We start from the raw sequence: 23,057 nt of genomic DNA on the forward strand, positions 1-23,057 counted from the left end.
CTCCGCTTCTCTCTCCTCACTTTCATTTCCTGTCCGCACTTTTCATTTCCACTTCAAGAGGACAAGAAATTATTTTTCACTTCTCCGCAAACGCACCGCAGAGTCACAAGCATGCTGATGATGCCGAGTTGCAAGATGCGGACATCAGATTCTGTGCATGGACCGAGTCCTAACACAAGCCTCGAGGGCTCGGCCTTAACAGGGAGGTACTGTTAGGGTCTCGAAACATCCACCCACATCCACCCACAACCCACCAGCCTTGACCCACACTCCCCGCACAGTCTCACATGATCTCCCGCATGATCCCGCACATCCCCACACTCGCCACCATCTCTCCGCATCCCACATCCCCATATCTCCGCGACCCTTCCCTCCGCATTCCCGCATGCTCCGCAGTCGATCTGCATGCGGAGTCTATGGGCGCTAGACACTCCGCTCCGCATTTATGCGGAGCGCCGCCGGTACGACACGGCCCGCAACTGAGGGCCGGTGCGGACCGTGCGGAGAAACCTCGTAACCGCCCTCTAGGCGCCCAGACTCTGCATGTGACCTCTTATACTTCTTTATGACTCCCTTCCTTGCTTTGCTATTGTTCTTTGGAATCGTCTTACTCATCCTCTTCGCATTCCGCGGTATTCCGCATTTCTTATGACTCAGTTTCTTCTCTTGTCCCAGACTTATCCCAGAGTATATCCAGAGTATCTACAGATATATAAGCTAGCTAGATTTCTGTAGTAGATACTCATCCGGAATCTCGAATCAGACTTATACAGAACTTCCCCTCTGTCCAGTCTTGAGCCTTTAGGCTTGCTAGAGCTTTCCGCATACTCCGCATATCCGCACAGTGCTCCTGATTCCGCTCCGCAAGGCTCTCTCCTCTCTCTCCTCGTCTTCCGCCGTAAGGCGCGTCTCTCTCTCCCTCTCCTCCCCTCTCCTTTCGGGTTGGACCATATACCACCAGCGTGGGCACAACGCAATACGTTGAGGCCAAGGTCCCTTCGACTCCGCAGACTCCGCAGTTCCGTAGAGTCTAACACTGGCATTCATGTAATTCAGGTTGGCTCATTCTCGATCCCAACGACGATCCGAGGCTCGTCTGGACAGACGACGACCATGCCGTACCAGACTGTCTGAAGCTATGGTTTCTATCTAAGTGAGTATCTTCCACGCTCTCGCATGTGCCTTAACTTACATCTGTGTAGGAAGGATTGCACGCCGGAAGAAATCCAAACCGCAGACAATCTAGTGCAGGAGATCGTTGCCGACATAGACGACGACGGTTTGACAGAGTACGAGCGAGATCCTCGCTGTTCCTCTTCCGGGAAAGGAGGGCGCTGCTATAGTCTTTCCACAACTCACCAGAGACAATAAAGACCTCGAGGCCCCCTTCAAGGGACGCAGAGAGTTACGGTCGCTCGTTGGACGAACACGATCAAACGACGAAGAAGTTGTTGGAGGTAAGCTCGCCTGTTTTACTTGACATCCTACGATTGAATGAAACTAAACATTCCTTAACCCTGTCAGTTCACCAGTTTACGAAGCATGCAATGCCTTAAAAAGGCCCCGTCGAAGTTCGTGAATACCATAACATCAAGGTCGGAAATGGCCAACCTTCCGCGCATTGGGCACGAGAGCAATACAGCCTTTCCGGCTTTTCAACTCAACATCACGACGGCAGAATTGCCCAGGAAAGCAAGAGGTGAGTTTACCCTAGCGCTCGCAATCACCCAGGAACTCAATTTTGTTTAGGAACGGGGGGTATACGACAACTTGGAACGGCAGGCGAAGTTCATATCGATATCAAGGACTGTGCGGGTGCGATTTCTGCTATCACATGCTACAGCGAAGACAGGGACGACGTTGAGGAAGACGTTCTCTACTTCGTCGAGTTGGGCGTAGGGTTCATCCTTCGTCGCCTTGTAACGGCCTGCTTTTCAGGGCTATACCTTCATCGCGGATCGGCAGTTCTCTTCAAACAAAGTGCCGGCCCACACCCTCGTCCACACCTTCGCATTGTCGTCGTCGCCTACCCACCCGCACACCATTTCGAAACTTCGAGTTCTTCGGCGTTGGCTATGGTGCCTTCCAGCAAACGAGAAGGTGGAAGTGAAGACCATCCAAGAACCTCGAAGCACGTTCAGACGGAGGTCCTCAAGCTTTACAAAGAAATGAAACAGTTCAGGTGCGCATTTCGAGGATCCAATAGCGTCCTCTATATTGACATCTCTGCAGAGTGCCCGACTTTCCAATGTATCGACCCGAAGCACAGGCCACCTACCTCTCCCAATCCCGCGCCATCTCCACCGCAAGGTCCTACGGTAACCATGCCTCGCGAAGCATCGTTATGTTTGTATCCTATCTCATTTCACAAGTCGACCCTGCCCTTCAAATGCGCTTCGATCGAGATCTACTTCTGAGTGCGTTCAACTGGGTTGTCCCCGATGAGGAGACACACGAGGGACCCAGCTACACCAGGGTGTGTGCCGATCCTTGGTCCACGGGACCTGGGTGGACGGGCGATGATGTTCGAATTGGAAAGCAATACACCGACGATTTCGAAGGCATGTCGTGTTCGGAACAAGTTGCGAAGAGGAACAGCGATTCAGGATCTTCCGTACCATATGGAAACACCATCGCGGCCAGTGTCGAACGTTCATGGAATCGGCATCTGGAACAGATGTCTTCTACCTACCCTGTATGCGTTGTGTCGAAGGAGAGGGAGGTAAATGGGCGTGCCTCAGCGCAGGCCCGGAAAGGTAAGAACCAGTGCTTCAAGCTACGCTGGTATCATATTGACAGTGTCTTTTGTAGCTGCAATCAAACGTCTCACACCGTTCATGCGCCCTTCCGAAGACAATAACGCAGATGCCCAAGCCCCAGAACAAGAGATCCACGAAGAGGATGAAAGATCCCCTTTGCGCCGTTCTACTCGTACTTGCGTACATCGGCCGTATGATGATGGTGCGACTCCCACTTGACATACGCGACACGTTTACTCATACGCTTTGTCCTCAGACCCATTGGTACCGGCGCCGTCGAAGAGAAAGCGGGGAGGTTCACACGGCGATGGTAAGTTCACTTATCTCTTTTCCGATACGTGTCTCAAAGCGAACTTTAAAGGACCCAAGCACAAACGGCATCGCAGCACCCAACAGAGCGAGAGCGAAGATACCAATAACACTGATCAAGGGTCGGACTTTAACGGTACGAGCAACCGGCGCATGACGATGTATTTTTACTAACTCTTTCTAGGACTATTGTCAACCTTTACGCTAACGCATTTACAACGGCAACACGACGAAGCCGAAGATCTCGTTGACACTCTCGATTCGACCGACACCGACGTCGCAAACGAAGCCATAAAGGATCTTCCCGCTACGATTAAACTCTGCTGCAAAGCCGGACGGGTATCGGAGCTGTGGCAGATGTCGGAATCCCTTGAAGGGCAACACTCAGCATCAGCATTACAGCTCGTGGAGGAACGTTCGAAGATTATGATGATCAACATGCTCGCATGGGAATGGCTCGACGATTCGCTTGAAAAGGGGCTGAAGGCTCGACAATCGACAAACAATACCCACTGGACTTCGCCTCTATACGCCGCCATCGAGAACATTCACCTCACGCCAGACATTCGCAAAACTCTTCCGGCCACCATTTGTTTCCCAGCGATGACTGGGGCCCCAGAGTTCGTTCACGAGCGTCCCTTGCGGCGACGATACTCTGCCTTAACGGACGAAAAGCTCAGGGCCACAGCAGAGAAGGTGGTTAGAACCTGGTTCTCTTATCCGAAGAGTGACTACCTTCGCATGGCCGCCCTTCTTACCCGCAAACTCGTGGACATTGCAGGTCCCTTCATTCTTCTTTACCCGCCGGTATGGAACACCTACACCAACCTCCGGAGAGGCATTGCTATCTCTTCCAAAGTTACGCGCGAAAAAATTGAGCGTTGGGCAAATGAAGAGCTACCCTTGGCGCTGTTCACTCGTCGCGCATCTGAGGAGTACAAGGTTCTTTTGTCGGTGTGTTCGTTGTACGGCTCTCGAATCCCCTTCCTTCTCGAGGACTCCTCGCTTGACGTTGTTGACTAGACTCGTACTTTGGGTGTTGAACCGCTTTTTATTCCTTATTTTTGGACACTAAATACATGTTGAATGTATAACGTACGAGCAATAGAAGAATCAAAGCAAACAGTGAAAACGATAGACTTTAATATTTATGGAAGAATGATACAACTATACTTTCGATGACTTCGTCGCCTTCTTGGGTGTCTTCGCCGTCGCCTTTGACTTCACAGGAACCTTGGCTTTGGTGGCCTTTGGTAGCTCCTTGGGGACCTGTTCCTTGTCAGCAAGGACGATCAACCACTGGATATAGGTGTTCAATAGCCACTTCTTGTTGTTGGCCCCCATGGCATGGCGAACGATATACCCTGCGACCACGAAGGACATCACAGGAATCTCCTTGCCTTGCGGCCATTCGGGCAGCGTACCGCTCAAGTCATCCAAGTGGTCCTCCAAACGGAACCCCTTCACGGAGGTGGCGTCATAAATGGGAACTAGAGAACCGTCAGCAAAGGCCGTGGCGTATGAAAAGCAAGCTCACTTTTGTCACTGAAGCGTCGAGGAGAGAGGGTACCATATCCCGACGCAGCTGTGTTGACCATGGTGGCAGCGAGGTCGAAAAACGCATTGGGTTCTGTCATTCAATTTATGAGTGTCGTCGACTCCTACCCGAGTAACCACGGACGTACCTCTCTTAACTGGAGTAGCACCTATCTTGGCCGACATTGTTGTCAAATTGAGACCTCCTTTGTGTTCGGTAGACTTCATGGTGAAGTTGTTCATGGACATCACCGTATGGGCTTGGATACGAGAACGTTCGAAGCTTAAAGGGTTGACCAAAATGTTGTAGCTGACGAACTCTTGCCTCTCGTTTGGGTTGGTGCTAGTCCATTGACGAGGGGAGAAGAGATTACTCTCTTGTACAACACCAGAAACGACACACAGGGCGGTTCCCCGGCCCCTGACAGTCATCTCGATGTTCTCCCGTTCATAAGGCCTGCACCCAGTGAGGCCCACAGGCGAGCGAGCTAATCCGACGACATTCTTCCAGTTGGAGAACATGAGAACACCCCAGAAAACGCTGGCGACGATCTTGTTAACCGGTAGTTGCATGCGATGAGGGAAAGGAGACCTACTCAGGATCAAGCTGCGGCAGAGCTTTGAGGATCGCCGAAGGCGCGAGATTCATAGCCTCGTTACTGGTACGGGACTCGATGGTGCCGGGGCTAATCTGAATGATCAGGGGAAGCTAAGGAGGAGAAAGACAGTGTTACACGCACCGCAATCGGTAAATATTCAGACTTTCATCTGGATAGAAACCATCGGGAGCATTGCGATCCTTGAGGGCGTCAAGGTTCATGTATTCTTCGTTGTCTGCCAAAGGTCTTTGAAGGAATCAGTAGAAAGAAGACATCGCACCTTGGTCCTTCTTACCTAGGATAAAAGGCACCTGGCTCGTAGACCGGTTCTTCGTCTTCTTCCTCTCCGTCAACATCTTCTTCCTCCCCATCCTCCTCTGGAGACCCTTCCACGGATCCCTCTCCGTCATCCTCCTCATCGACGTCATCCTCAACGTCCTCCTGCTCAGATCCACTTTGAAGAGAGAATCAGCACTACGCAATGAAGGTAAACGGGAACAGGGAGATCACCTCAGTACTTCAGCTTCTTCACCGGACTCCTCCCCGTCGACCTCTTCAACACCCTCTTCATCCTCGCCGTCGCCTTCCATGTCGTCTTCAGTAGCGACAGCTTCCTCTTCGTAGTCGCCTTCAGAACAATCCTCCTCAGGCTGGTACTCCTCTGCGCCGTCTTCATCGTCTTCGTCGTCTTCAACAACAAAAGTGTCGTTATCATCCATCAACCTGGACACAGAAAGTCAACACATGGTACTGCTGGTCATGAAGGGTAAGCTCACCTAGCCGACGCCTTGGTCTGTGGCCCGCTACTGGCAGCGGTCTTCCTAGTGACCTTGTGCTTTGTAGGAGCAGAAGAGGAAGCTGTCTTAACCGGAGAAGTCGGGCGCTTGGATGCTGATGTCGACGACCTAATAACGAGGGAGAAAAGGTCGGTAAGACGGCAATTTGGCCTAACCATCACCGACTCACCCTTTTGCAGTCCGCTTCATAGGACTTGGAGTGGACGTAGTTCTCGCCTTTTTGGTCCTAGAGGAACATCAACACGTAGTCGGAGGCAAGGGAAATGTACGCGTACGGAGACTCTTGCCCAAGAGACAACTTTTGCAGCGCTTGGGAAGGTGTTACCGGGGTAGCGGCAGGCCTTTTGCGAAGTGATCGTCCGTGGTTGGGGGTGGGCGTGGAGGGCAGCTCAGGAGCCGAAGGGACGTTGGGGGTGCTAAGTCGGAGATAGTTAGCCAGAAGTCAGGGTGATTAACAGGAGATACATACTTCGACTCCGAATGATCACTGTCGGAGACCAATGCCTTGGACTTGACGGTAGCCTTTTTTTGGGAGGTTTTTTTCGCCGTGGACTGCGCCTGCTGAGTGCTGAAGACTGTGTCAGAGAAAGCGAGAAGTGACTGGAAGTGAATTACCTCGACGCATTCCGTGAGGCAGGGGTCTTGGGGGTAGCGGACTTCTTGGGAGGCATGGTTTGCAGGGGAAAACGTTGAATGAACCAGAGTAAGAAGTCGAAGCAAGGACAAAGTGGGCGAAGAGGGTACTGGTTCCATCCGCTTTTAAAGCTTCTGGAACAGTGTTAGATATACGGAGATGTATCGTTAAACCGGACGCAAGTAAACCGGTGCGCCTTTAAACGAACCACCTGCGCCGATGCAAGAAAACGACAATGGAACAACACAGCGTACAACAAATCTTAAGCATAAAACTTATTCCCAAGCCTTGGGTTGCGGATCCTGCGCGTTAACACAGTTCGAACGATGGACGAATTCTACGACACGCACGAAGCAGGTGAGCGAGTTCCTTTGCTGTAAACTAGAAGTCTTTCTCAACGGTTCTTTAAGTTCGCAAGCTGGATGAGATAATTCGGGGTCGACGAAAGACAAGTAACGCTGCGAACGGGGTTTATCAACTTATCGAACTGAACGTAAGTACCGTACATCTAACCTATGAAGATATGGCTAACTATGAACAGCTCGACTCTTTGAGCGTTTCGCAAGAGGGCGTAAGGGGCGCGTGGTTCTTGTGCTACAACAGCGAAGATACCGGGCATGAAGCTGCCTACATTCGTGTCCAGGGAATAATAACCTCAAAACTACTGCCTCCTGTTTCCAGGCCAGAGTACGTCCACTGCCATCATATAAACATGTCTTTAACTAACAGTATGCAGAAACTTCAACCAGATGAAGAAAGCCCGGCCACATATGAGGCAAGCGGTTACTCTTTCAGGCTTAGGGTCGAAAGAGTTCCAAGTTGCAGTGGCCAACGTCGAGAAGGTATACCTTCACTTTTATAATCGACTCCCCGAAGGCACGCTTCTTCCCATGGACCTTGGGCATGAGTCGGGTGACGCAACATTGGACCTTGCCTGCCGATACTTCACCCATAAAAATGCTACGTTTGGCCAAACCCAGGAGGTTATCTCAAGTCTCGTTGACCCTGAAGGCGTCCTCGCTTCCTTGTGCGATGCCGACTTCCTGTACACGGCCAACAACATTGTGGACTACAAGGCTCGTACTATTCAGGAAAACGGTACCGTAAGGTGAGGCCTTCCTTACCACCGATACGGGCACGTCGCTGAAATATGGTCCAGGTATGAAGATTGCAGTCCTGCGATGTTCAAAGTTGGAGATATCGTCGAAGCGACCGTTGTCTTCGCCTGTCTCCCTACCAAGGAGAAACAATTCCGAATGACTTTTCTTCTGAAAGCGCTGACCCAGCTCAACACCGATGAACGAAACGTGAGTGGTTTGATTCAGTTCGACAGCGAGCCAAAGTTAACTCTACGCAAGTCTGCAGCCATCCTTCGGATGAGGAGCCGGTTCCCGAATTTTAACCGAAACACTGTTCGGAAAAGGAAGCCTACTTACGTTGACGACGAAGAAGTTCATGAAGCCCGTGACAGATTCTGTCAGATGAGGATCGACGCTGAATAGGAATGACGGACGGGCTATAAGCCCGTGCTGAAGATACCTTTAGTCTACCGTTCAACTTCTGTACGTATGTATGTTGAAACTGGGGAGAGGTCGGCGTGAAATTATTCGCCAACGAACTTGGTCTGCAGTAGCTGTGCGAGAAAACATAGCCGTTCCAACTGCCCAGAAACAGAACACATGGTACCCATTCGGTAGCAATGACTGGTGAGAAGCTTTGGAAGACGCTTCTGTTACGTATACGGCCCACTTAACCGAGCCAGCCGACTCGGATTCAAGGCAAAGGACAACATAAACGAGACAACGTCGTCAGTACACGAAAACAGACAAGCTCGTAGACTCAAGCAACTGCAATAGAGCGAACTACAGGAGGGCAGAGAACGTTTATATCTTGGTGGAGCAGGTTTATGTCCTCATTGCTGTTCCCGGGGGCCGTGAATCTCACTAATTCCTTAAAAGGCATTTGAACCGTAAAGATTGGAATCCGATGTTATCGATGGAGAGAGACGTCACAAGGAGAAGATCACGGTCCGATTTGAATGGCGGAACAACACATTCGGCGGATTAACGGGCAGTAGTGGGATATCAGAAACACATCAGAAAAGACAGAATACGTGCGGTATGTGGAAACGAACGTCGCCAGCAAAGTCCGAAACTCAAGGCATGGAAAGCAAACCCGCTACGAAAGCAGTGGAAGAGGCCCGTGGTTTAGTATTGGTGCGTCACAGTAGCGACACTTTCACCAACGTACGACCAACAATAATTACGATTTCATTTAGAAAGGCAGACACTATGCAAGCGCCATTCTATTGGCGGATGACATGGACCACCCGTTGCTAGTGCCGCTTCCCTTCAAAGAAGGCGTATGGGAAGCCCAAACGATCCAAGATCTGGAGATAGAAATATACATCGGAACAGGGCGCCCGGCCCCGTCTCATGTTCTGAAGTTGGAAATCGACAGCGACTACTGGGCAATAGCCTGTCACGCGACCAACCCATTCGTCAGTCTTTTCCCTCCCAGTTTGAACTTACAGCCTCACAATGTTCATTCAGAGGCCACTAAACATGCTTGCTCAGAGGCTGGTCAAAGGGACGTATGTAAGGGGACATCTTCTCGTCATAACGTTGGAGAAGGAGACGGGCAACGTCTTCTGTGCCGAGGTCTCTATGCGCAAAGAAATCAACGTCGCATTGGCAAGGTATGCAGTATACCCGTCAGGTATTCCATTTCGAATTAACACATGACACAGGGTCCTGGGAGTTCAAAAAGCGGAAATGGACGCGTTGCAGGCCGACGAAGGAATGCCTGACGTCGTAGAGTACATGTGAACAATATATCGACTTTATTAGGGAATCTGAAAGCGGAGAAACTGTGCAGTGGATACGTCATGGGACTTTGGCGATACCCTCAACTTCGCCAGACACGTACGACTCTAAACGCTAGCGAAGGACAGACATGGCAGAAGAATCTCAAGGCATGTCTGCTTGGACCAGGCGAGCTATCAGAGAAAGTATTGAGCGAGGAATGGTGCGTGTCGTCAGGTTTTCTTTTAGCACCAATGATAACGCTGTGGTTTTTAGGACTTGGGATCAAGTCTAGTAGGCGCATATTTTCTACCTCCAGATGCAGAAGAAGCTGCCGTGGTAGCCCTGTATGTTAAGCGATACTGTGCCCCTTGCGAGGGGTTCAATAAACTTGACCTAGAACCGTGGATGGGAGAAGCGGGGGAGATAACGGTCCTGCCAGTGGACCTACCTGGGGAAAAGGGTCGCAGACGGACGGCTCACATCATCGCTTCAGCATATGCATCTGTCAACGATGTCAACCCAACGCTCAGAAGGTTGGCGCCGGATAGCGTTCAAGATTACGTCGCACTGCGTGGGCCATGTGTTGTGGTTGTCACCAATGCTGTTGGAGAACTCTTGCGGCTGGAACAGACAGACTTCACGTTGTTTGCGCAAGCATTTCGAAGGTATGCTGCCCATCTTCTTATCTGTAACAGGCTAAAGACTGTTCCTAAAGGCTGGTCTGGGATCTCGTTACGACAGAGCGAGCGACTCTGGCACGGCGAGCACTGACAGGAGTTCAGGTTTTCGCCGACAAGGGGGTTATCCCTGGTAATGTCTCCACCGACGTTATCAGAAGGGTAGCAGTTGAGATTGAAGTAAGTGCATATTACATTCTAAATGTCATTTGCTGACTGCTTTCCAACGCCAGTGCGAACGTTTAGAATGGGCGACTGGCGTTCTCCTCCCAAAAGAGGGTTCGGTAGCGTCGATGGTTCCTGTGCCATTTCAACGGGGCCCACCTCCACATGTGGGAGCCATGTCGGCCAGGGTGGATCTTTATCTTGACCAGCCTTCGTTTGACAACGACTGGTCAAAGGTCACCTTCAGATTCACTTCGTCGTTATCAGGAGAAGAGACAGAATGTACAGTTTTTGGGAACTATCGATACAACGTAAGTTCCTGCTGTTGTCGTGGATCTGAATTGAGGACTTAGGTAGAAACAGGTCTCCGATAACCCTATGTTAAATTCGATGCTCGGGTCCAGCTATGATACCTTCATTCGTATCAACGGGCCAATGTTGTTGGTTGCGGTCAGCAAAGACGGTTCCCTCAAAGACTTAGCGAAGGAGGACGTACCAGTTCTTTGCGAGGGAATGATAAGGTGGGCGCCAACGAAGCAATCGTTTGGAGATACTGAACTTGCTTTTCAGGGAAATGCTACGGCACTTGGAGGAGAGGGTGATCTCACCAGACATTGTCACCATACCGGTGATTGAACAACGTACGCTGTAGCTCGTAGACTTGTCTGTATTAAGTAGTAGGAAGTTTGAAAACATGCGCGTTCGACGACAGGGGCTACCCAAAACAGACAAGACAGGGATAAAGAGCACGTGAAACCAAAACAAATGTTGCGCAGCTAGGCCTTTGGGCAGGCGATTGACTCCTTAATCATCAGACATGACATCGCGCGCAGCAAACAACCCAGAAGACTTCAACCGCCTGCGTTCTGATACAGAACTGCGACATTGCGACGCAATATGGGACGCTTGGGTGGAAGAATGGCAAACGACGAACCTACACGGCGTTCCAAGAACGTGTGGAACATGCAGCGACGCAGACTCCTGTGCACCAGTTAAGGGCATGTTCAGCTGTGTAGGATGCCATATAACGGGAGCAGAATGCGGGTTCATGGATAGATGTTTCAAGGGAAAACGGACTGCGGTTGGCGACGGCGATGTCGATGCTAGTTCCGTATGGGAAGGTAACACTCGTCAGCTCTGGGACCGTCTGCAAGCTAACGAATTATCAGGTCTCAAGAAACTAGAAACAATCGTGCGCAAAATTGAAACGCTGGGATGCGGAGATGGGGCAGCCGTTGAAGCGATAGGAGATCTCGACTCTATCTGCCGAAGAATTACTTCCAGTTGGGCGAAAGTCAGGGGCGGTATGTGGAAATATTTTTCACTGTCTGTTCCACAAGGTTTGTTGACCATAATTTAGCTCAGGCGAACGAAAAGATTGAGAGCGCCCGAAGGGGATACGTTCTCGACGAAATCCAATATATCCTCGACGAGGCGCGAGAAGTTCGAAATGGATCGGAGTGGGAGTATGCAGAACAACCGGGAGAATATTTGTCTAGGATAGATGATTTTGTAGCACAGAACTGGTAGAGAGAAAAAGTATCGAATGGACGATGGAGGGGGCTGAATTCGCTTATACTCGATCAGGCGCGGCTGCGACTTTGGTAATACCAGCGTCAACCCGCCAGGATTTCTTGGCAAACTCCTTTCACCTAACCACCATCATCACCCCTCGACCTCCATGGAATGCAGCATCGCAGTGTCACTGGGCCGCGTACGAAGGGCCTTCTCCGACGAAGGAACAGGAGAGCCGTATCCCTTATCACCCTGGACAAAGGGAATGGCAACGAGGGCGGAAGCCATAATGGAGGTAAGTTCCTGTCGTTGAAGAAAGACTTCTCCTGACCGATCATTTTCCTGTGTAGCAGGATATGGAAGGAGTGCGGGTGGAAGCATTATTGCTTCCCCCAGACAGCGCAGTACCGGTTTCGGTGTCACTGTTTACGAAGAAGTGGGTTACGAAAATGAGAAGCATCGACGGTCTGGAAATAGCCGGCTGGTTAGGAGACGAAACGACAACCATGAATCTCTGCATCAAGCCTGCGCGAGACCCCGAGAGAAGGAGGAATTTCGTGATAATAGCCCAACGCGATGTCGATGTTAAGTTCCCAAAAAACCCGTCCCTAATCCAGCTCCTGCCTCGCACATTCCAGCCATTCGTCGCTGTCTCGGGCCCATGCCTAGTGGTGGTTACGAACGCCATAGGTTGGATTGTGGACGCGCAACCCGAGGATTTCCAGTCCTTCGCAGAGGGATATATAAGGTGAGTGGTCGGTAACGTGTGTAGGAACGGTCCTAATTGCTTTCAATCCTAAAGTCACGTAGTCCAGAAAGCAGGGGAGGAACAGGCGAGGCGGATGAAATGGATGATGACGGATGAGTTGTCGCTTGAGGTGGAAGACAAGAAACTTAGGCAATCCATTACCTGGGCGAAAGAAGCTATTGAGGTAAGCCTTTTTACTCTAAGCGTGCTCAGGTGACAGAACTACAAGGTTTAGGGAGACCGAATGGAAAGTGTGTTAGGACTTCTCCTACACGAGAACATCGCGCGTCCCATCATAGTTCCGGTTCCTATTCGTGGCGAAAAAACGGTTATGCAAGGCCTTGGAGGGATTGGGATAACACATTACCTACCTTCCCCATCGACGTCTACGATGTGGGAAGCTGAAGAGTTTCCACTGGAAGGGGTGGGCAGTGGTGAGGAGGAGCGGGTTTTAGCTGTGGGATGGTATTCCATCAAGGTAACGACATCCGTCGATCACAAGTCCGAGTCGAGGATTCTTACGAAGCTTTACGTACAGGGACGAGCAAACCCCACCCTCAATCGGTTGCTGGGCCAGGGGACCGAGTTCACTGGACATCGGGGTCCTTTGTTATTGTTGAGGGTTAACGAGCGGGAGGACCTGTTGGACATCAGCAGCATTCATGTCCCGAGAGTGTTGCATGGCTTGGCTCGGTATGATTCGTTGGACTCACCGTGGTAGAGTCACGCTCATTAAAAGGCCTAGATTGTACTTTGGCAAGCAAGCGAGGCTGCTGGTGGAACTTGCAGACAACGTAATAGACGACCTACGTGATGCAGACGAATCAAATGTTGAATGATATATTCCGCTGTCTTGTAGAATAACACAGAATTACGGCTGTGACGCGAAACAATAATAATCTCGAACATCCCAGGATACCCGACCTGCCGACGACCGGACAGAAAGCCGAGTTTTTCAATTTATCAGGAGAGTGGCGCATGATTACTTGGTGGTGCTAAGGACTTTCCACGCAGAGGAACGAAGGGGAATTGAACCGACTCGGTACGACGTAAACCGAGTCGGTGGATGTAAAAAATGATCTTTGGTGCGAACCCCGGGAGGAACACACATGGCCCAAACCTCAAGTCGCCTGGACCGAATGGTCACCAAGGGGTCTGCAGGAGGGGCCTTGACTTCTTTCCCGAATTACCCGAACTTGTCATGGAAGACTACGCGTTCTCTCTGGGGACTGTGGACAACGGCGAAGTCGATGGCAAGCAACGTCGCCACCTTTCGGAATGGACAACAGACGCAGTGCGCCGTTCCCGAATGTCTTTCTTGGTACGTGTATCCGCCAAAGACTCTGCAATTTGTGACTGATCAATGTTGTAGCGAGGAGGCATCCAGGACGTATCAGCAATATTGCTTCCCTCAGACTGCTCAACGCCTGCGATGGTCCGAGTGGCATTAAAACCGGGTATGGATCGACTGGATAGTGTCGAAGGGTTGGAGACGGAACCGTGGATAGGCAGTGTGGAAGGGACGATAAGGCTGAGCATCCTGCCGGTGTACAGTCTCGCAGACGGACGGTGCTGGATCATGCTTTCGGCAAGAGAGGTTGAGGAGGGATCGCCCCGCAACCCGACCCTTACAAGGATGACTTCATCTTGGAGCCGCTCTGTTCTTCGTACCAAGGGAGCCTGTCTTGTTCTTACCACAAACGCCATCGGGCACCTACAGGACAGCGAACCAGGTGATTTCGAGCTTTTTGCTGTGGGTTTTGTGAGGTAAGTGTTACCTTTTCAGGTGTTTTCAACAACGGTTATGAAGTTTTGCCCTCCTCTTTTCTAGCCAGCTGTTCGACCGTGTTACAGAGGTGCTATGTTCTCAGGCCCTTTCCCGGGTTCAGACCGTTGTACACCTGCCAGAGGCTTTGCGACATGTTCACAGTTTCGGTGGAAATCGTCGCAGTAATGGCTTTGGGGCACGTACGCGAAATTCTCTTACCAAAGCATGGATGATGATTGAGGTGAGTAGCTACCAATTCGCGATTCGAGTGGAGCAAACTGACATGTATTTTTAAAGAGAGGCTACGACTGGGTGACCGGGGTTCTGTTGGTCAATGACCGAAGTTCGGTGGTCATGGTGCCAGTGCCCCTTCGCAGGTGTAGCGAACGGGGGGCAGGAATCTCTGCTACCATTCCGACTATCTATCTTCCGGTCGGAGACGAACGACATACATGGCGGGCGGATCACTTAAAGATCAACGATGGAAAAGATGCAGTGGGGTTATCCGTCAACGGTGAAGGACGAAGGGTGAGTTGCTCTACCGATAGTATCTCTAAAGTACTAATTGGCCCATAGCAAAACAGGGTTATGGAAGCGATTGTCGGCAATGCCGGCAGGTATATAGGTCAGGAAGGTGGCATCCTTGTCATCCTGAAGGACAAGGAAGGAACGTTGGTGGATGCCACAGACGACGATGTTGGACAGGTGCTGGAAGAACTGACAAGGTGCCACATTTCCGTTCTTAGCGTACGCGGGAGACTAACACCGACAACGGTTTTCAGAAGCTTGATGAGAAGGGTACGCGATGTTGAGTTGGAATTCACTGTAGAGCAAATGCGCTTACACGTGTACGAGCACGAGTGGGGTTGGGAAACCGAGTGTTGCGACCTAATTCCATAGGTAGTTTAATAAAAGAATCATATTACTAGCGTTAGTTCTGTAACTAATACAAATGAAGTTGACCAAACTAGAGCTACGATATAAGACACTTAAGAGAACTAGGATACGCAGTATACGACAAGCAGAAACGAGTTGCTTCCAGCGGAGGAAACAATTGAAACTCCGACAAAGGGCATGGCGAACCGTTTCAGCGGAAAGGTAAGTTGAAAGGGCCATTTTCATCATTAATTTTCGATCACTAAATACACGTTGGTACTAAGTTTAATAAAAACAATTTGGAAGGGGAAAGTATATACTCTGTTGAATGAGAAGTGGAGATCGAGGAAAGTGGCGAAGGGCAAATTCGAACTCCGTTCCCAATTAGGGAATAAGTTCCCAGTTGACTGATGGGAGTGGCCATTTTGTGCGCGCGCGCTCGCGTAAAATTACACTCAGCTTATTTAAGCCGAGTAACCCCGGTGGTGCGTACTTGTGGCTCTATAGGCTCTTACAAGTCGAGACCCAGCAGCTGATTGTATGGGGTGCACCAGGCCTATGGAACCCGATATCGTTGCTCTGGTGAGCGACAATGTGAATTAACCCAGTACGTCGGAAAATGATCCGGTCATTCACAATCCCCATTCCCAGAAACCATTCGTGGTTCTCATGAACCATGGACCTCGCAAGTCCTGAACCACACATTGCCATTCCGATGTGGTTCAATTGATCCATCCTGAGTGCCATTGCTGAGGTCAACCATCGGTCACTCTCGACGAGTGGTCCGCAAGAGAAACGGTGCAGGGTGCTATTGCTCCGGTGACCCATACACCACCAACAGTATGTGGTTCGCCAGAACTACAGCGCAGAGGGCCGTTGCTCTAGGGACTCCCCTGTCGTTCTCGAGTCGCGGTTCACCAGAACAGCCACTCATTGGGCCGTTGCTCGGGTCATCCACCTGTGACGCACCAGTGATGGTTCACCAGAGCTACGGCTCAAGCACTATCGATCCATCCTGATTCTGCTAGCGTGGAGTTATTGTTCGTTCAAGTCAACCATTGGTCACCCTTGATATGTGGTCTGCCAGAACAACAGCGTAGGAAGTCATTGCCCAGGTAAACCATCATTGACGCTCTAGCCATGGTTCGCCCGAACAATGCCTGAATGGGCTGTTGGTCTGGTGAACCATCGGTCAAGCTCGACCTGTGGTCCCCGTGAACCACGGGTCACCGTCGACCGTGACCCATCCGTGGTAGCGCTCTAGCTATGGTTCACCAGAACAACCGTCCATTGGGCTGTTTCTCTGGTCAACCATCGGTCACATCCCCCAGAACCACACCTCACAGAGGACCATTGCTCAGGTCCACCATCGGTCATGCTCGATCCGTTGTTCCAAAGAACCACTCCTCCTGGGCCCACTGCTCTGGTCAGCCACGGGTCGCCGCTGACCAGTGGTTCTCCAGAACCGGGGCCTAGGAGCCTATTGCTCAGGTGGCCCATACATCACTAGCAACATGTGGTTCACCTGGGCTACAGCCCATAGGGCGATTGCGCTGAAGAACCAACGGACCTATTCCACAGCGGATAAAAGCTAGCTATCTCAGATATGTAGAAAGGTGAGGTGCATCGTTATCTTATCTTACCTACATTTTCGAAGTAGATTGCACCGTGGGAACGATACGAATATCCCAGCGCCTGCCAGTGACAGTGATTAGGCGCCAGAAGAGGACAGCGACTCATGGTACTCAGGCTGCTGCTAAGACCAATCATTGGTCCTCCTCCAGCCGTGGTTCACCAACACAGTGGCTGACACGGCTATTGCTCAGATGAGCCATACATTACCAACTGTCTGTGGTTCACCCGGACGGCAGTGCGGAGGTCCGTCGTTCAGGTGGACCGTCACCCACACCCGACCGACAGTTTGCCAGAGCAACGCCTCAGACGGCTATTGCTCTGGTGAGCCATACAGCACCAACAGTCTGTGGTTTATCAGGATGACAGAGCGGAGAGTTAATGTTCCTGTGAACCTCAGGCTGTGGTCCCTCATAATGATGTCTCACCGGGCTATTGCTCCGGTGAACCATCAGGCAGGTGCTATATTGCTCTTGCGAGACATCCACTACGATAGTTTACTACCATATTTTCCAAAGATGTCGCTGTTGTGAACTATGGGCACCTCCATGTAGTCTACCTTGACCACCCAGTTGAATAGTGCTGCTCCTCCCGACCACCATTCAACGACGCGAGGTGGTTCAACCGAGGAACACAACTCACTGTCATTGTGTTATTGAACCACATCTCAAGCACCCTTCTGCCGGTCATCCAAACATTTCCTTTACAACCTGTAGCTCTAGTGAACCATCGGTAGAGCAACTTATCGTACTTATTAGGCCACACACTCTCATGACTTACACGTCTAACGCACCGATGGTTCAGATGAACTACGACAGTCAATGGTATACACATCATATAGGACGAAAATGACACAATGCATTTTATAACAAACCAACAAATGAAATGAAATTATTACAAAGAAAACAAGGAAACAGAAACGAGAAAAACAAAGAACACGAGGACAGCATTAAAAAACGGAGTTCAGGCTAAGGACGAATACCAAAGACTAGATCTTACGGCGTTTTGAGGCAGGAGGTTGGTCCATCTCCTCGTCCACCACAACCTTCTTTCCCCTCAGCTTCAGCGACTCCCCCACCTCAACGTCGTTCTCGATCGTTGCCCAAAGAGCCTTGATCCTTGCCGTAACAATGTCGACTTTGGTTCGCCTCTTCCCGTCAGTGTCGTATTCGTAAGCGTCGTGAACATGGAAGCGGAGGTCCTTGAGGATCCTGTACATCCACGTTCGAATACGAGGGTTAACAGGCATCCCAAACAACTCCTCCTTATTGGACTGCCGCGACCTCACGTACGGGTATTTCTTCCACAGGAAGAAGTCGGTGAGAGCCTCCTTGAGATCGCATCCACAGTGAAGGTAGTGCCTTCCATCGTCGGAGAGGGGAAAGAATTCTAGCAACTCCTCCACAGAGATGCCGTTGACATGTGTAGGGCCCTTCTCAGGCCTCTGGACAGCGTTCCACTTGGGGTAGACGTGCGACTTGGACCCTGATATGGTGTCGGGGATCCGCTCGATAAGCTCTTCGTCGGCAACAGGCTGTTCAACGGGTCCGTAGTGGACGCCCGTCACCCTATCGGGCATATCGCTGTCGTTCTTCTTCGAGGATCGATCAGACAGCGTGTGGAAGTGGCACCGAGTTCTACCCCCCATCTGGATAAACGTCTCCATTGCGATGATCATGGATGACGTTCCATACCGGGGCCAAAACTCGGCCCAGCGACGGGCGTCCCAACGCTGACTGTGTGGGATGTGTTGCCCACGAGTCAGGGCATTGGCGAGGGCGTTGCCACCATTTTCTGCAGGGTGAGTGTCAGATACTTCTGCAATCCTGAACAACCATGCGACGTACCGAATCGACGATCAAGCATCTCGTCTTCGTCCTCCTCCTCCTCCTTGGTCTTGACGCTCTTCTTCTTCCTCTTCTTGGGCACCACCACCACCACCTCCTCCTCCTCCTCCACCACCTCCTCCTCGTCATTGTCCTTCTCCTCTCGTGCCCTGGCCTTTCCCTTTCCTTTGCCCTTTCCCTTCGCCGTCGATGCACGCCGTTTGTAAAGCATCACCTTTGCCAGTCGCCTCAGAAGGTCGTTCCGATCGTGGTATAAAGAAAGGGAACCGTTGTCGTCGTATTCCTCAACAATGTCCCTGGCCCGTGTGTAGAGCTCCCACCCTCGAAAATTACACTTGTTCTCGTTATCTGTGAAATAGTCAGTGTCACGTTGCCCCTGTGTCGGCATCCATCGCACTCACCGTCAATGATCTTGAGGAGCAGCTCATCTTGCGACGCATCCCTAACCTCGCCCTGGCCATCGATTGCCAATCGGATGTTATCCAACAGCTCCACCATCTCCTCCTCTGTCTGGAAGTCTTGATCGACCTCGGCGTCCTCATCAACGAGCGGGCCAATGCGTGAATATAGGGAAGTGTTGAACTCCCAAATGTCGTCCTCTGTGAAGGGAGTGTTCATCACCCAGATAGAAAGCTGTCTGAACATGTAACACCTACCTGAAGGCTTAAGTTCGAAGTCCCGGAGAGATTGGGATGGACTAAGACACTGATCGCAAGGGGGTGGAGAGCGCGGAGGATGGGGACTAAGAGACTGATCGCGAGGGGATGGAGAGCGCGGAGGAGGGGGGTTTGGGGATGGACCGCGAGGGGGTGGAGAGCGCGGAGGAGGGGGGTTTGGTGATGGATCGCGAGGGGGTGGAGAGCGCGGAGGAGGAGGGTTTGGTGTTGGGTCGCGAGGGGGTGGAGAGCGCGGAGGAGGAGGGTTTGGTGTTGGATCGCGAGGGGGTGGAGAGCGCGGAGGAGGGGGGTTTGGTGTTGGATCGCGAGGGGGTGGAGAGCGCGGAGGAGGAGGGTTTGGTGTTGGATCGCGAGGGGGTGGAGAGCGCGGAGGTGAAAGCGTCCGCAATGAATAGCGAGGGGGAGGAGAACTTGGGGGAGGCAGGGGAGGGGGAGGATAAAGCTCCTGCATCAAAGCGTTCAGCCCACCCTCAAGTGCAAGAAGGTGGGCCTCAGTAGTCGCCAACTTGTTCTTGGCACGATTCAGCTGGAACGTCTTTGTTCCCCGCAGATTTTCTGCACCACATTTGTCAATACACAATATACAGTACGGACACCCGTAAAAAAAAAATAAAAAAACACCGACTTGGAACCTGGGCCAATTCAGCTTCTCGAAGCTTACAATGAGCTCGCAGCTCAGCCACCGAGTCTGAGACTTCGATGATGGCGTCCTTGAAGCCTTCTGTTAATTCATTAGTCAGTTCTGCAATGTACATCGAGCACTGAAGCTCTGGAGACACGTACGAATAGTGTTTGGGAGAGGAGGGGCAGCCATTGTAAGGAGTTCTGAGTTGGACCGACAGGTGAGTAGAGAGAGGTTTGGGGGAACCACGGTTCTGAGTTTGAGCGACAGGTGGATGCACAGACGTTCGGGGGAACCACAGATTGGCAAGTCATTTCTTTAAAGGCATCGGATATGGGACAACTCACCAACTGAACCTCCTCTAGGCGATCGAGCACCACATGGGTTACCAAGGTCCCAGAGATATCCAGATTCGATAGTTTCTGAATCAGAGTTCACCGGATAAATATGCGATGAGATCTGAGAGAGTTATCGGCCGGAGAGGGAAAGGAGTACATATCCTTTGCCTCTGAATCCCTAAGTTACCCTTCATTCACGCACTGTCACAGTCTGGTTAGGCCATCGTAAGTTCACATTCTACCTAAGTTAAGGGTGTGATAGCCCAGCTCTGAGGACTCAGGACGTCGGTCAGAGGGACGGCGCACAACACATACCAATCAATTAATCCTTATCGGGTACTTTCGCCGGGTCCTTTCTTGGCCGGCTTTTCCAGTTTTTTTGGGGGCCGACACCTCAGCGAGAACACATGCTCTTTGTGGTTCCCCTATCTGAAAGGACCAATCAAAATACACAAGACAGTGTGAAGAACGTGCTTGCCTTAGAAACTCTGGCACGATGAAACTCTGGCACCACACAGTCACCGATCATCGCAATGTGTTTGCATGGGAAACTGAACAGCCGAAAGGAGGCACCCTCGACCCATGTATGGATCTTATCCCGAGATTTCCCACATGTGAAATTTCGGATCATGGCTCAGAAAGGAGGCACCCTCGACCCATGTATGGATCTTATCCCGAGATTTCCCACATGTGAAATTTCGGATCATGGCTCACCCATCGCCGTCATTGCCAATCTTGGACATTGGATTTTCGGGGTCTACGAGGACGAGTTTGCCAGGATCCCTCGGAATCCCCCTGCTTTCGATAGAGCAAGGCAAAACGAAATGATGAGCATGAAACTTCGCCTACTACATATCCGCTACGCGCCCTCTCCACTACTCTCCGTCTCCCACTCAGAATCCCCGTCCCTCCCCTCCTCGCACTCACGGACAAGCTCGTCCAGACCCTCCTTGATCAGCTTCTTCACGCGAAGGGCACTGTCGTCAACCAGATCCAGCAGCCAGGGGTACTTCACCTCGGTCGCCCGACCATCGGGACCGTATTGTATAGGTATCCGCGTAGGGATTCCCTCAGCCTCCCGGAGGCGGAGGCCCTGCACCCACTTGTCCTCGAGAGGTTCGTCTGACGCGAGGATGGCCTCGATTTCCCCCTTCAACCGTAAATGAAAACGGTCAACCGACGTGCGGATGCGTTTGACGTCGTTCAACCAAGCCTCCCAGACCGTCTCCGGCGGATGCGCTACATTAGAAACTGAGAAAAGCTAATCAGTATGTTCCTGATGGCGAAGGGGGAAAGAAGATACTGCGTGCTAAAGATTCTGTAGACTTTGTGTCAGCATCCTCGTCCTTCCCAAACCGGTTAAGATCACTTACTTGGGTTCCTGCGATAACACTTGTTATCCTCGGTGTAGTCCCAAATGAACATGGAGTGCACCAGCGCGGCCTTGTTGACTTCGTCGGACGTCGGGAGTCGCAACAGCTCTTGACGCAGCAGTTCCTCGGTGTGGCGTCGCGCTTCGTCTTGGGTTGGGCCGGGGGGGAAGTGGAAGCCGATAACCAGAAGGCGGTTATTCCAATCGCGAATATACTGGAGTCCTGGTGGGGTCTCGCTCATGGTGAAGATGACGGTGAAAGGCAGACTGATCAAAGTGACCTCAATCGATCCGAGTGATTCCGGTGCTGATTAGATCAATTATCCAAACTCCGACCCATGCCGCCTAGTGTGCCGCAGTCTCCTCCCGGGGCTCGAAAGAAATAGGTGAATTTTGCACTGTTCCTGCGCCTCATAATTCTTGAAAAAATGATGTAAATTCAGTGGAAGTTTGAGTCTATCCGATGGACCTTTTTTCCCGAAGAGACATATCCCCCATAAAAAGTCAGACCACACGGCCACAAAGAACCATCATTACTCTCGCGATTTGTCGTTAATCTCCACCATTGTCATGGCTCGTCCTAGGAAGTATCGTACCAAGAAGGAGCTGAAAGAAGCCAATCGTAAGAAAAACAAGGCTTTCTATGAGAGGTAAGGTCCTCTCACTTTCACCGATCTTGTGCATACCCTGACGACATTGGCGAGTAGAAACAAGGAGGCCATAAATAAGCGCCGGAAGGAAAGGCGAATGCAGTTGAAGGCTAGGTGGGTCCGGGTGTCGTCATTTGACAAAATGTATGTCTGATTGACAGCACAGGGAAGCCAGGAAACAGGCGAGGAGAGAAGCACGAGCCTCAGAGCGCTTGCCTACCGGCGACAAAGGGGAACAAAGGTATTCTCCGTTGTTAGTTGATAATCTACAATTGTACACTGACCGCGTAAAGTCAATCGCTAATTCAGGGGATCGAAGCAGCTCGTAAAGCGGGGAGGCTCTTCAGGAACATTATTGGCAGCAATGGGACGGAGTATGTCTCATCAGTCTGTGCCTCTGTCCTTGAAGAGTTGAGACAGGAGAGAGATATCCGACAAATCAGAGCCTTTGTAGAGGGAAAGGTCGAGCAAATTGCCTCGCTTCGTCGGCCTCTCGTCGCTCAACAAGATCTCATCCTCCAGGAGGCTGGGATTGAGAAGGAATTCCACGAAATCGCATCGATTCTTCGTGAGGTGGACACTGTCCACGCCTTGCTCGAGGACCTCGCCGCCCACCTTTTCGACGACGGCGCTGATTTTGGGCAGGCTTACGCCCGTGGAGACCTCTTTTTCCAGCAGGGGTAAATTGGATAGGACACGATAGGACACAGGTCCTGGTTTACGCTCAGC

At 51.3% G+C, this 23,057-nt stretch overlaps 8 protein-coding genes across 8 annotated transcripts; 5 read left to right on the forward strand and 3 right to left on the reverse strand.

Annotated features, from left to right (window-relative positions):
* Window positions 1-287: 287 nt before the first annotated feature.
* Window positions 288-4,091, forward strand: CC1G_10778 (hypothetical protein; the record flags this gene model as incomplete). Its single annotated transcript, XM_001834852.2, has 11 exons — window positions 288-489; window positions 1,057-1,153; window positions 1,203-1,289; window positions 1,394-1,457; window positions 1,525-1,699; window positions 1,750-2,182; window positions 2,233-2,756; window positions 2,812-2,961; window positions 3,016-3,069; window positions 3,121-3,204; window positions 3,253-4,091. 11 exons carry the CDS (start codon window positions 288-290, stop codon window positions 4,089-4,091), a joined length of 2,709 nt encoding a protein of 902 aa, XP_001834904.2.
* Window positions 4,092-4,235: 144 nt separating this feature from the next.
* On the reverse strand, window positions 4,236-6,671 carry CC1G_10779 (hypothetical protein; the record flags this gene model as incomplete). The annotated part of the gene is made up of 12 exons (XM_001834853.1): window positions 4,236-4,558; window positions 4,606-4,698; window positions 4,754-5,145; window positions 5,201-5,290; window positions 5,345-5,449; window positions 5,499-5,657; window positions 5,714-5,926; window positions 5,980-6,108; window positions 6,170-6,226; window positions 6,276-6,416; window positions 6,470-6,568; window positions 6,616-6,671. The coding sequence occupies 12 exons, from the start codon at window positions 6,669-6,671 to the stop codon at window positions 4,236-4,238; spliced, it is 1,857 nt and encodes a 618-aa protein (XP_001834905.1).
* Window positions 6,672-6,960: 289 nt separating this feature from the next.
* On the forward strand, window positions 6,961-8,136 carry CC1G_10780 (hypothetical protein; the record flags this gene model as incomplete). The annotated part of the gene is made up of 6 exons (XM_001834854.2): window positions 6,961-6,991; window positions 7,045-7,127; window positions 7,176-7,321; window positions 7,371-7,742; window positions 7,794-7,941; window positions 7,993-8,136. The coding sequence occupies 6 exons, from the start codon at window positions 6,961-6,963 to the stop codon at window positions 8,134-8,136; spliced, it is 924 nt and encodes a 307-aa protein (XP_001834906.2).
* A 618-nt stretch (window positions 8,137-8,754) lies between these two features.
* On the forward strand, window positions 8,755-13,267 carry CC1G_15416 (hypothetical protein; the record flags this gene model as incomplete). Its single annotated transcript, XM_002910092.1, has 18 exons — window positions 8,755-8,850; window positions 8,913-9,134; window positions 9,187-9,332; window positions 9,384-9,452; window positions 9,512-9,644; window positions 9,715-10,106; window positions 10,157-10,298; window positions 10,352-10,594; window positions 10,647-10,804; window positions 10,854-10,924; window positions 11,099-11,587; window positions 11,644-11,749; window positions 11,800-11,887; window positions 11,976-12,093; window positions 12,149-12,238; window positions 12,276-12,546; window positions 12,601-12,730; window positions 12,782-13,267. 18 exons carry the CDS (start codon window positions 8,755-8,757, stop codon window positions 13,265-13,267), a joined length of 3,450 nt encoding a protein of 1,149 aa, XP_002910138.1.
* Window positions 13,268-13,621: 354 nt separating this feature from the next.
* On the forward strand, window positions 13,622-15,126 carry CC1G_10784 (hypothetical protein; the record flags this gene model as incomplete). Its single annotated transcript, XM_001834858.2, has 6 exons — window positions 13,622-13,867; window positions 13,919-14,313; window positions 14,378-14,555; window positions 14,612-14,842; window positions 14,891-15,019; window positions 15,061-15,126. The coding sequence occupies 6 exons, from the start codon at window positions 13,622-13,624 to the stop codon at window positions 15,124-15,126; spliced, it is 1,245 nt and encodes a 414-aa protein (XP_001834910.2).
* A 2,684-nt stretch (window positions 15,127-17,810) lies between these two features.
* CC1G_10785 (hypothetical protein) lies at window positions 17,811-20,160 on the reverse strand (the record flags this gene model as incomplete). Its single annotated transcript, XM_001834859.2, has 6 exons — window positions 17,811-18,616; window positions 18,670-19,017; window positions 19,071-19,268; window positions 19,326-19,901; window positions 19,972-20,067; window positions 20,130-20,160. The coding sequence occupies 6 exons, from the start codon at window positions 20,158-20,160 to the stop codon at window positions 17,811-17,813; spliced, it is 2,055 nt and encodes a 684-aa protein (XP_001834911.2).
* A 1,005-nt stretch (window positions 20,161-21,165) lies between these two features.
* CC1G_10786 (hypothetical protein) lies at window positions 21,166-21,920 on the reverse strand (the record flags this gene model as incomplete). The annotated part of the gene is made up of 3 exons (XM_001834860.2): window positions 21,166-21,557; window positions 21,610-21,624; window positions 21,680-21,920. 3 exons carry the CDS (start codon window positions 21,918-21,920, stop codon window positions 21,166-21,168), a joined length of 648 nt encoding a protein of 215 aa, XP_001834912.2.
* A 328-nt stretch (window positions 21,921-22,248) lies between these two features.
* On the forward strand, window positions 22,249-23,012 carry CC1G_10787 (hypothetical protein; the record flags this gene model as incomplete). The annotated part of the gene is made up of 4 exons (XM_001834861.1): window positions 22,249-22,328; window positions 22,386-22,442; window positions 22,495-22,569; window positions 22,622-23,012. 4 exons carry the CDS (start codon window positions 22,249-22,251, stop codon window positions 23,010-23,012), a joined length of 603 nt encoding a protein of 200 aa, XP_001834913.1.
* Between the last annotated feature and the right edge of the window lie 45 nt (window positions 23,013-23,057).

This window comes from Coprinopsis cinerea (genome assembly GCF_000182895.1).
Source record: "Coprinopsis cinerea okayama7#130 chromosome 12 map unlocalized cont3.12, whole genome shotgun sequence".
In the NCBI taxonomy this organism is placed as follows: Eukaryota; Fungi; Basidiomycota; class Agaricomycetes; order Agaricales; family Psathyrellaceae; genus Coprinopsis; species Coprinopsis cinerea.